The following is a 12,650-nucleotide window of genomic DNA, read 5'->3' on the forward strand; positions in this document are numbered from 1 at the left end:
ACAACTACTACTAGGCTATATTTTTACCTGACTGTAAACCACCACATCCTTTTTTTTTTTTTTTAATTTGGATCTTCATGAAAAAGGAAAATCGGTGGTCTGGAGTTGTTGCAGGAGCAGCTGTTTTCCACACTGATATGGTACAATCTTAGCCCTGAGGAAGGCTAAAAAAATGTTATCCAACGGGCGGTTTTGTTTGTAGCACGATTTCACAATGTCAATCACGTAAGATAAACAGGACTGTGGATGTTGAGGTGTCTGACATTTGTCCAAAATGTTGTTCCACTGGTCAGATTGGATTGTGTGTGTCATGCGAACAGGCATATTACAGAGGTTTTACGCTGTTAAATATTAATTTTCTTTTCAGCATATTTTCTACGTAATATATTTTTCTGCAAGGCTTTTTTTGCTATTTTTGTATAAATAATACTTCAAAATCAAATTTAAAAGTAATGCACTTGGTATTTATTGCCAAGAATTTTTCCCTAATAAAAATCCGAATAAAGCTTTTTATTTCCTACTACTGTGACTTGTGTTCACCTAATGGGAAAATTGTATTTTTAAGGCAGTTGGCCCTAAAACAGTAAAATATCCTAATAACAGAATAGCTTTATTACAGAGCAATCAGTTTATTCATGCTCAGGAAGCTGGAGTTAAAATCTCAGCATGGGTTGGCGTCTGACACAAAGTGCTAGTTTGTATTGTATTCTGCTTCTGCTTCACTTAGGTGGCCCTGCTCGGAGAAGATAAAACACACACACGCTTCCTGTCTTCTGTGTGCATTTTCTTGTACAGTAGTTGTTTCTGGAACAAGCATAACTTCATTTCCAAAAGGAAGCGCCCACCATCTGAGGCACTGAGATTCAAGAAATGAACTTTTATTCTGTAGAAGCCTATTTTCTAGCAAAAACATGAATCAAAAGGAAGCGTCGCTGAAAACAACATTAGCACATTCTTCTGTAACCCAGCTGTTAATACCTTTCTTTCTTTCTCATCTGAACAAGATGTATTTTGCAGCCTAAGAGATCTACATGTGGATAGTTAAAGGTCTATTTTTTGTATTGAGTTTAAAAATTATATGTTCCATTATTTAAGTAATACAACAATAATACTTTTATACACCCTTCATTCGGCAACCTCAAAGCAGAAAAAGGTGGCTGTAGCTTTTTCCTACAGACAAAAAAAGGTGCCTGTGAAAAAGATGAGATTCGCTAAGAAATTGAGATATTTTAATTATTTCTGCCCTAAATAGCAATGACGTCTGCGTCTGAGACCTGTCGGCATTATGACAATATGTACAGTGAACAATAGGTCTGATCATTTATGGTAACGTGACAGCTTGTGGAAGTGCATCGGTGGTGGCCCTCTGCTCAGCTGGAGAGCTCAGCTATAGAACGTACCTAGAGATAAGTGGTGTGCACTCAAGGCTTTTCAAGTCCAAATTAGAAAAGTAGTCTAAAGCGGGGAGGATAACATCAGGTCACAGGAACATCTAGAAGCATGTGATCATGAAAGCCTTTTAAAAGCACATATGGATCAACAGTCATTTCTCTCCCGTTGTTTCTTATTATTTCACATAACTTTAAGTGGGAATAAGGAGTATCCATGTGGTCAATAGGGTGCACAACACATGGGTGAAAATATTAATGTGTAACGCAGCGTTAACAGATTCTGTAGCATTTCTTGACCCCTAGTTTCTAAATGGGAATTAAATGATTCTGGTGCAGATAAGGTGTGACACAATATATGATGAATAAGAAAAAACATGATCTATCACATTGTAGTACATTAGTGGGAATACTTCATGTTGGTTATTAATACTGTCTTGCTGATAGGTTAACAAGCCTGCAGGAAATGAATTGAAGGATGCAGCTTTTAAGGGGGGTTTCGAGTTTCTTTTTGTTTGCCGTTTTTCTTTTTTGGGGAAAAGTATTATGATAGAGGTTTCATCTCTGCTCAAATTGAGACAAGGTATTTGTAAGGAGTTGATAATATGTTCACAGAGGTGATTCTTATAATGTGTATCTTAGTGTAATATATGTGAAGATTTTTTCTTAAAATAGAGCGAAACAAGAGGTTCAGAGAACTTGAATCCACACGTTCCTAATTCAAAAGATTTCTGCTCCAAGGCAACTATTTTGGCTGAGTTGTTTCTTTGTGTCCTGTACTTGCAGGGGGCAGGACTGGAACTGTCACTCAGAGGCAGCTGCTTTCTTTCCTATCAGAATTTGTTAATACACCATTGTCATTCTTCATCAGAACAGTGCCACACAATTTTCAGGTCTCCCGTGTCTATAGTCCATAGCAGTAAGGAGAAAAAGAAGGAAGCTTCAAATTAGCTGCTTTTGTTTTAAACTTATTTATCTTACTAACAGTTTTCGTTATAAGTACTTAGAGTTTAGGCTCTTTTCATTAAGCTTTTTCACTTCTGCTTCTGATCTCGGTTGTTAATACTGCTGAAAGAAAACTATTTGACTGCTGGTTTGCTCTCTATTGCCATAATCATCCTTCTAAATAGGTCTTTGTGCCACAGTACATGGTTTTCTTGCAAAACAGAACTTGGAGATTCTTGAATGAATCTGAGCCCACAGTTAAATCATAGTTAAATCACTAAGTGACAAGGGCTGTATTGGTACTTTTTGCATTTTACAGGTGAATAAAATCAATGCAATTAAAACTTTCTTTGAGAGCTAGGAAAAAAGACAAAAAGCTATGGAGAAGTGTCTGTTGAAGAAACATGCTTGTTGTTAGCAAAGTTTGTGGTTAGATATGCTTCATTACTGTTTAGTTTTATAGAGACAGCACTAGCGGTCACATTTTCTGAGAGGTAACAATTATCTGAATTACGGCTTAGGTTTTATTCAAATATTTTAAGGTAAAAGTACCATATTTAATTCTACATATGGGGATTTTTTTGTTGCAGCTAATTCACTTATTCCCACTGCCTATGACTCAGTTCTGGCGTTATAGCCCATTTCCAGGCTTTCACAACTATTATTTTTGGCAGCTAACATTGCCCAAAGCTACCATCTTTCCTTAAACTTATCCAGATCACGCATTAGTAATAAACCCCCTAGAACAAATAAAGCTAGATATGTAGGAATCAAAGATTCTAAGTCAACTAAGTCTTTTGCAAGCTTCAAACTAGAAAGCTTACAGTTTGGGCAGTCTCAAAGCATGAGCTGTATTTCGTATAGGCAATCACATAAAGTATGTCCTTGACTTTTTACTTCTAATGTGCCGGTGGCGTCTTGAAACGTAGTGTCTCTTGCTCTGGTAGATTTCTTGACATATTAAAACACAGTTAGGAAAAAAATCCTGAGCAAAAATAAAGAGGAATAATCTTTAATGTGCTTACCAGCCTGCTTTAATTGTTAGGTGATATGTTCTTTCTGGCTACTCATACTGCTGAGTCCAGTGTACCTACTCTTGTTTGTTTGTTTGTTTCTTTGTTTTTAAACAATATATATGAAATCTGTTTTGGCTTTCTTTCAAGTTTCACTCTGCCCTTTTTTTCAGTCTTTATTTTCAGTCTCTCCATATTACTTTCTTCTAGCCTTAGTGATAGTCGTACGGTTTTTGTATTGTAGTGCCACTTCGGAAATTCTTTTATTGTGCTCTTTAACTTGTTCTTCCAGCTCATTAATCACAATGGGAATAGAATTCATCACCTTGCTCAGACTCTTAAAATGCCCACTACGAGCCATTCTGATCCAATTTTATAAGATTCTCATTAGGGAGACTTGCATATTAAAAAAAGTTTTGTTGTGAGATGTAATCTAAAAGAAATATCTATAAATAGTAGAATAGCTTTACGAGACTTTTGGTGCTCATGTGTTACTCAGCAACATTGACAGGAAAAGATAATTTAGGTGTTGATAGGCAATAGGAAGCACAGGACGAAACCAAGAATTCAAACATATTGAGTCAGGTTCCTAAAAAATCTCAAGGTTTTTTAAGGACTGAGATTTAAAAATATGCAGAAATAAATGCTGCTGTAGGTAGAAGTACATGTCCAACCATGAAAGTCTGCAACCTTTTTTCAGAAATGATACAGATCCTTTTGTAATTATATAATTCCAAGACTTTGTGCTGTAGGAAATATGTCAAATGTTGCAATATTTTTAATAAAATCAAATGTTTATGGAGACTGTGGAGGTTTAGAAAAGAAGTTCGTGAGCATGAATGACTCCACAATGTAGTATGAAAGATAGTGAATTGTGGAAGTTGCTGTTTATGTGTTCATCGTTAACATAGGGGAATTCCTTGAACATAGCCATAATTGAAGGGTAGGAACATTGCTGTGGTATTGTAATTTTGAGTGTTTGTCCACAGGCACTAAAGGTTAAAATAATTCAGCACTGAGAAGGTTTGAAGAAATCTAAAACTCCATAGTGACACTAAGAGCAAAAAGAGTAAATATAGTGTGACTTTGAAATATGGCTACAAACACCATAATGTAATATTTTATATTGCTGCTGTTGTGCACAGCACCATTGGAGAGTAAACGACACAGAACAAAGAAAGATGTCTCCTGGGTCATCAAGCCCAGCTTGCTCCCACCGAGGCAATGCTTGTTACTATCTCCATTTTATTAACAAATCAAGCTGTCCTTAACCACCCTACCTTTTTCTGTTCGGGTTTCTAGCCTTACACTTTATTCACAGAGCAACTCAGTTTTGACCCATAGTTTCCATAGTCCATTTCCTCTCTGTTTCTCTAACTGTTGCTCTCCTGAAGTGTCTGGGTAGAGCAATCATGTTCCTTTTGTTTTCCTTCTTTTGGTCCTCAACTCTGCACAATCCCAGTGTGAGTTAATACAGTTTTAACATGAACAATTGGAAATGTGTGCCATGCTCCAGATGAGGCCCCACTGTTGTCCTATACAAGTTGATTAATATTTGCCCCTCGCTTTTGGAAATATCTCACCTGATGTCTCTCAGGATGGCATTTACTTTTTCCAGGCATCATCATACCTCATCATAATTTTCCAGCTGACGTTTACATATCTTCACCATTTCTAATTGAATATGTAGCTTATAAATAAATGTATTGCTATCTTTATATATATGATGTGTGCATTTTGATGTTAAATCAATCAATTTTTCTCAGACTCTAGTCTTTGAAATTAAATCCGCAGTCCTGTTCGATATTGCTGTCCTACTCTGTGATATACGTTAGTGGCATCAGAGTTTTGCTGGAAGTTATCAGATACTTTTTTCGTTTTCTTTTTTTTTTTTTTCCCCCTCCATCCTGACCTAAAAAAAATTTAGTGATTGTGGTTGCTTTTTTCAACCTTCAGGTATCATTGTGACTTGACAAATGTAGTAAAAATCCATGTTTCAGGTGGTTCCACATGTTAATTTTTCCAGAATTCTTTGGTGATTATTTACATTCCCTTCCCCTCCCAAGACCGAACTACTGAGCTCCCTGAATTTTCCTTCTTAACCTTCATTCCTGTGAATTAATCCGCCTGCTGTCACCTGCACGTGCATCATAGTCCTTACCGAGTAAAAAGGAAGAGTACTTACGGAGCTTTTTCTAGCTGTCCCTAGATCTACTTGCATCTCTGCCACATTCTTACTTTTTTCCTGGTTATTTATATGTGTACGTCTATACACAGACACACAGGGATAAAAAAGGTAGTAGCACATACACACCTGGTTTTTTACTATTTGCTTTATGTCAACTTGACTTTTAGTATTTCTTGAGCATGTACAAGTACCATAACTGTGGATTTCTGTATTTTAATTCTAAAATTTTCATATCTTCCTGAGTTTTCGTTTGTTTTAAATTCATATTCTCATTCACTTTCATGCTATTATCCAAAAAAAAAAATAAAAGGAGGCCTAAGACACACTCCTTTAAAATCTATGGTTTTATTAAAAATTTGTTTTCTGTTGTCTTTAGAAACATCTCTAATAACGTTCTCTCCAATTCAGTGATGCATCCAGGAATAATCCAAGTGGGTTATTTACAGACTTAAAATTAGGATGTGATTAAACAAAAGCTATTATGTATTTATTGGGTTTGGGTTCTCAGAATCAGAGTTGCCTGAATTGATCCTGTGTTTACAAGTACTTCATGATTTGTACCAGGATTTTTAGTCATGTGTTGGCCCACCGCAAGACATTATGCTGCCCATAATCATTTTTACTTTGCATCTTTGATCATTTTAATATGACCATAAAATAATTAATAAAATGATATTTTGTTATGTAATAAGATTAAAAGAGCTAGTTCAAGCCAAAAACAAATTTAATGATGATTAGCATGTCCTTGATACCATGGTGTGATGACATCTGATGGATTTTTTGGCTGTTGGCTTTTGGCTATACAAATAACAATTAGTTGAATCGTCATTGTTATTCTTGGGTACTGTGGAACAAGTAGCTATTTCTGTACCTAGTAAGAGAAAGTTTGAAGTGTTATACTGCAATGACTTTCTAAAAACATTTTAACTTAAATCAAGACAGCACGCAACCTGAGTAACAGTTACAATTCTGATTTTCTGTATGACAGCTCACTTTTATTTAGCTTAGTTAGTTTTGCACTTTCGGCGTGTACAGTATATCCCATTATATTTGCAATCAAGCATAAAGTAATTATGCCTTCTCCCTTTTATAACAGATTCCTTGCAGCTTGGAGTACTGGGATGAGCTTCAGAAATCATTTGTTGCATTCCGGGAATTCAGTCTCTCAGAAAGCAAAGTCTGTGAACTACAGCTGCCCAGTATCAACCTTGTGAAGGATCAGAAAGAGCTCATAGCCTCCGATCTGTGGAGGATAGTCCTGAACAGCAATCAGAATGCGGCTGATGACCAAAGGTAATTTTAAAGGAGGAGGGAAAAACAGAAATCTAACGCTACACTCTTGAGAGATCTTTTTCAAGAGATTTAGGAAATAAGTTACTGTTTTCATAAGCGGTAAGAGTCGCTGGTCTTAAATGAGCTTCACACTGTAGTTCACCTTCATGCAAGAGCATGGAGTGTGCACAAAAAGAGTTCTATCTTGGATTTACAGGGAGCCTGGCAGCATCATATTCATCAATTTTCTGAACACAAGGATTACTGAAAAGTGAAGACAAACAGGCTGCACCCTGAAACCTCTTAGCTGCACAAGGCAGTAAAATTAGCTAATGAACAAAAGAAGACTGAGGCGCAATCCATCGTATAACATAGTGGTAAATATTCTTCTTCCGTGCACCCCCCGTACATTGCCTTTATTCTGTCCTGGGTGCAAGTCAATGACTAAAAGAAGCCAAGTGAAGTGTCTATTTTAAATATATTAAACAAAACTTTAGCACTTCAAGAGCATTACTTTATTATTCACACAGCTTGCTTACTATGCTAACAGTAAAAAAATTTAATCGGCATTTTCAAACACTGGGGATACATTTTTCATTATGTTTACAGCTGGAAACAATGTGCAATGACAGATATCCACTCTATTTGTACTCATTCGGTTTTGGTTAATATGTAGAGTCAGAAGAAATGAGCACAAGTTCTCTCCACAAACAGCAGTGGAGCTGCTTTCAAAGACCTTCTTAACATTTTATAGTTAGAGCTGAAAACCCAGAACGACTCTGTTGGATCAATGGTATTTTCTGATTGTTGCTGCCTTTGTATGAACAAATGCTTGAACGAGTCTGTGGCATCCACATATATGTTACGTGAAGCTACAGAATTCAGAGAAATCAGGAAATACGAACATGGCTAACAAAATCAATGAAGAAAATTAAACATCTGGTTTCCATTAATAGTATCAGGTTGGAAATGATTTCTTGATGTTAATTGTGAAAGAATGCATTTTCATCATTGAGAAGTTAAGTGTTTTAGACAAGGTTAATTCCTCTGAATGTGGGACCTTGGCAAAATTGCCTTCCTGGTCAGCTTAACACCACAGAAATGTGAACTCGGTGGGAACTGAAAATGAAGCAGTGAAATTTAGTAGATTTTTTTCATCAAGGCATTTGGCACTGTAACCATGTTTATTGTTTTCTGCTCAAATAGGGGTCATCACTATATGCAGTGTTTCATTCAGGGAGCCCCGGTAAGCTAATGAGTAGTAATCGATCAGAAGGAGGCTGGGGTTAAAATGAAATACAAATACTGAAAAAAGAATATAAAACCAGTTTGGACTGTGATTAACATCAGAAACATTTTAAAGCATGACATGTATTCACCTGCCTAGAAGGTCTAAACTCATGAGTTTTCACCTGGGAGGCTGCAGGCCTGCTCCACAATAGTGACCATCCTCAGTGGTATCAGTGTGCCAAGTTATAAAGGGATAGAAATATCCTAATGGCCTTGAGGTACCAGAAGATTCCAAGAAAGACAATTGCTCTGTCAATAGCAATGGTATTAGAAGCACTACGTCCTCCAGATTGTGTGTGTACGCCTACAGCTAAACCAGAAACTACAACCGAAAGAACAGGAATTAAACCAAAGCGTTGGTAGTTCACGGAATAGGGATAGCAGGAAAGGAAAGAAGGCAGCAAAAAATATGCACCACACTACTGAAGTATTTTGAAGGTTAATGAACAGAAGAGAAAGAGGGAAGTCGAGGGGAGGTGTTATGAACTGCCAGCTCCTTAGGCACATGCATGGAGACTGCAGTCACTAGTCCTGGTACTTTTGGTGGCCTAAGGAATTTATAATAGTTTTAAGAGGTGTAGTTTACACCGACGTGAACAGTAGGCTGGAAAGTTAAAGATTCATGTAGGTCAGGGTGAACTCCAGCCAGAAGCCTGAGGGATACGTGAGGAAAACCTCTGATTTCAATCAGAGAAGGGGAAAGATTATATTCACAGCCACAGTTTCAGATAGAAATTCAAACTGATCTCTCTTTACACTGGCTTCAAACAAGGCTGTACTGCAATCTTTCTTAAGGATGACTGCAGGAAGGACTGGTGTGGAAGAAGTAGTCCTGACCATCCTGGGGTGATCCTTCACAGGGAAATTTAATGGGTCAGAAAAAGAGCAGCTGTTCCTCAGAGATGAGGCTTTGACCTCAACATCAGGTGTTTGAGGCACGCGGTCGTCTTCTTTGAGACAGGGCAAATCATGCTAGTCACATGTTACTCTCCTGGAGGTTTTGAGACAGTTCACCAGTACTGAAATACATATAGTTACAGCTGCAGAACAATTCAGAGGTAACAGTTAAGCCCTAAAGGATCATGTTCTGTTAAAGGGAAGTCTGGTTTAGGAGATGGTGACAGATACGGTGAACCTGCAGAGAAAGCCAACCTTTCTAGATCCCTAGTAGGATAGGAAGTCCATATTGGCAGTAACTTTGCTGAAACTGGCTTTATCTTCATCAAACATATTGCTACTAGTATGGGTATTTTCTTGTGACCGAGCACCCTAAAATATATTCTGGATTCCACTTGACCAAAAAATCCCAAACTATTTTGGGTTTTGAGAGAGAGACTGCCTTGCCATGGTAAATTTCAATGTTAGGCTTGTTCCTAAAGCAAGTGTTTACCATGGGATTTTAGACTTGTGAGAAGAGCCAGAAGGAGCTGTGCTTAAAGCTGGTGCCGAGTGTTAGACCAGGGAACTTCAAGGTTGAGGGTATCTGCGAACGAGAGCAAGAAGTGAAGACAGTATAAAAGTTGAATCTTGGTTTTCCTGGAGACTCGTGGTGATTTGACATTATGGCATTGACATGCTGTAACTGTATGACTGATTAGCAAATTTAATTCACTATTAATTGTAAAGTATAAAACCGCTTAGTCGTGTTGAAGTTTATTTTCTTAGTTTGATCTTGTATTTTGGGTCAGACTCTAACAGCTGCCATATGCATGCAGCTGCTGCTCAATGATAATATTTTTTCCTTCAAATTCTGCGGGGGGAGGGGGGGGTTGTGGTAACCTCTATGATATGCTAATCATTAACACCAGAGAGCTGATCCCGTAAGTACTTTATTACTGATTCCTAATACTAGTTTTAAAGTATAAAACTTAGGTGGCTCATGTGACATGAAAACAAAAATGTTTGTGAGATGATGTGTGATGTGTTGAGCAGTGGCCGGCAGGCTGAAGCGTATCAACAGATAATGAATATGGGAATATGCAAAGATGTCATGATCCAAATCCCGTGATATGCAAGGTCTTTCTGACATTGATCAGGAAATATTTAGAAATGTAAACATCAAGGGGCTGTCTGGTTAAGGACATAGTATATATGGGTATGTTGTTTGTTTTTAAGAATTTTGTGGACCATTCATTATTCAATGAATGAATAAGGTTTGAATGAACATTTATGAATGTTTATTCAATGAATGAACAAATCTGAAGTCCTAAGTGAAATACTTTAGGATCCCCTTCAGTGTTATGGAACAAATCATATATGGCAAAAATGACTGTTTACAGAAAACCTTAAAATGGGGGATTAAAAGGAAATTATCCTAGAACAAGTTATTTTTATAGGTTGCATTTTCATGTTGCAGGACTAGCAAATTATAATCAAAATTACTTTTCTTTAAAGCTCTGTTTGGGTGGTAAGACACTAACCCCCCTCCCTGGTCTGCTTGGGAGGGTTCATCATTCTCTGTTTAAATGGGTTACGTTACAAGATGTTTTATATATTTGTGCATCTCCTGTGTAATGTAAACAGTATTTTTATAATTACTGACATACTAATGCGAAATAGTAATTGAAAATGCCTTAAGATACAAACCATGAAACAAGTACAAAAACTTTTAAATAAGCCTTAAATTGCTACTTTTTAAAAATTAAAGCGAGGAATCATGATCATGTTTCTTGCTAATTGTTTTAGCTTTTATTCAAAGTAGATGATGTACTGGATTTTGACCTCTAACAATTTGGGTTCAGACCAGCATTTGAGTCATAAATTAAATGAGTTAAGTGGTCTCTTTCTTCTTCCCAGTGGATATTTTCCCATGTTGCAGTTTCATCACAAATGGCAGTTTTGGTTTAAATATTCCACTCTTAAAATAACAAGAATAATGCAGGTCACTGTTAAGTCATTGTTCCCAGTTGCCGTGTATTTAACTTGAACTGCTTTGCATGATGTGAAACTATCACGCTTTATAATATATAATGACTTAGAACGTAGGTATTTTCCATTTTAAAAATTCTCATATTTCACAGAGTTTAAAAAGAAAAAAAAAAGAAAAAAGAAATTTCTGGTATTAAAGTCAGGTCAGTTTTATTTAGAATTTCCTCTGGTTTTGCTACACCCATCCCTCAGCATGTTGTGCCAAACACAAAGCAGTAGAAGCTAGTGATTCCTTTTCTCCCTGGCTGAAGAGTTTTGGAGAGTCCACACTGCATTGTGTAGCTCCAAAGCAGCCAAGAGAATGTGGGATTTTTTGATATTGTATTCATTTGATGCACAAGTTTTGATTTCATAATCATATCTACCTCTACGATATTACTGCTTCTACTATTGTTCACCAAGACTTAATAGAAAGTTTCCTGGGTTTCCAGCTAACACTGCGTTGTGTTCTGTTTGTGCACAGCATGTGATGAAGGACCGTGTCTTTTATTTCTGTACTCTATGCAAGGTAAAAGGAGAAAGTAGCAGTGCTAAAGGTCTGACGGAAGTCTGCCTAGGCAAAAAGTTTTAGTGGGATTTAATTTAAAATCGGAGGGTCATGGTAGTGATTGTAAGGACTACAAGTCCCCCTTTAAAAACTGTTCACTCGATATTATGATCTCTTATTACAGTTCTTTTTTAAGATAATACTATAGTAATTTGGATGCTGCTCTGAGTATATTTTGTACTGTAACTGATTTATACTGTTACTGTATTTGTATTTTCATAACAACATGGGGGCTATAATTCTGGATAGGGTTTCTGGTTGAGAAAAATCAAATGCATCCCTTGACAGATAAAACAACACTTGAACAAAGTCTGATCAGACAGTAAAACAGTGATGAAAGAATCTGTGTTGCATTTCTTTTCAGATTATTTCTAGAAGGTGATCTTCTCTCTGTAGAGTGACTTTCCCTTCTAAAACGTGGTTTAGCCCACACTGTCCTGCTCCTTTCAGTCCTCCCCTTCCAGCCCTTGTCCCTCCCTGCCATGGGAGAGGTTGCAAGGCCAGTTCTGTCCCAGGGAGCAACATTGTCCCACCCTCATTTGCCATTTCTCTCTGGTTAGTATTTTAAGCACGTGGTTGGACTCTGAAGTTTGCTAGGGAATCCTTTCAGCCTTTTTGGTTTCTAAGGTGACTCTCCATGAGGAAACAAAAGGTAGTTTTCAGTCTTTTTGTTCCCAACATCTTGAGTTCCAGAATATTACCTCCACTTGATCTGCTGCTTGTGGGGCAGAAATATCAGAGCAAAGAATGGCTAAATGCTTTATTTCCCTGATGTGAAGCCCCTGCCGCGTTTCCTCCTGCCTCAAGCATGTCATGTTGCCCCGTAACCATTGTGGTTAGGAATGAGAAATGACTAAGGTCCCATCACACTAAATGCTCAATAAATAAAAAGCAGATATATAAAATTTGACTAAATAATAACTTGGAGGGGGTATTTTGTTTTTTTTATTTTATGAAAACATCTATCTCAAACAAAACATATCTAAGGAAATGAAAATGCTGAGTCACTGATAGGTGACTCAAGGAATAGGTTTCTGAGGAAAATAAATTTATAATTTCCAAATAAACCTCAAATTTCA

General features: G+C 37.0%; 1 protein-coding gene across 3 annotated transcripts in view; it reads left to right on the top strand.

Moving 5' to 3' along the window:
* Positions 1 to 12,650, top strand: part of VPS13B (vacuolar protein sorting 13 homolog B) — a 479,360-nt gene that overhangs the window by 408,310 nt on the left and 58,400 nt on the right. For all 3 annotated transcript variants that reach the window (XM_063327260.1, XM_063327261.1, XM_063327262.1), the window contains exon 40: positions 6,631 to 6,827. In XM_063327260.1, coding sequence (XP_063183330.1) covers positions 6,631 to 6,827 — 197 coding nt within the window. The remainder of the gene's footprint in view (positions 1 to 6,630; positions 6,828 to 12,650) is intronic.

This window comes from Chroicocephalus ridibundus, chromosome 2, assembly GCF_963924245.1.
Source record: "Chroicocephalus ridibundus chromosome 2, bChrRid1.1, whole genome shotgun sequence".
Classification (NCBI taxonomy): domain Eukaryota; kingdom Metazoa; phylum Chordata; class Aves; order Charadriiformes; family Laridae; genus Chroicocephalus; species Chroicocephalus ridibundus.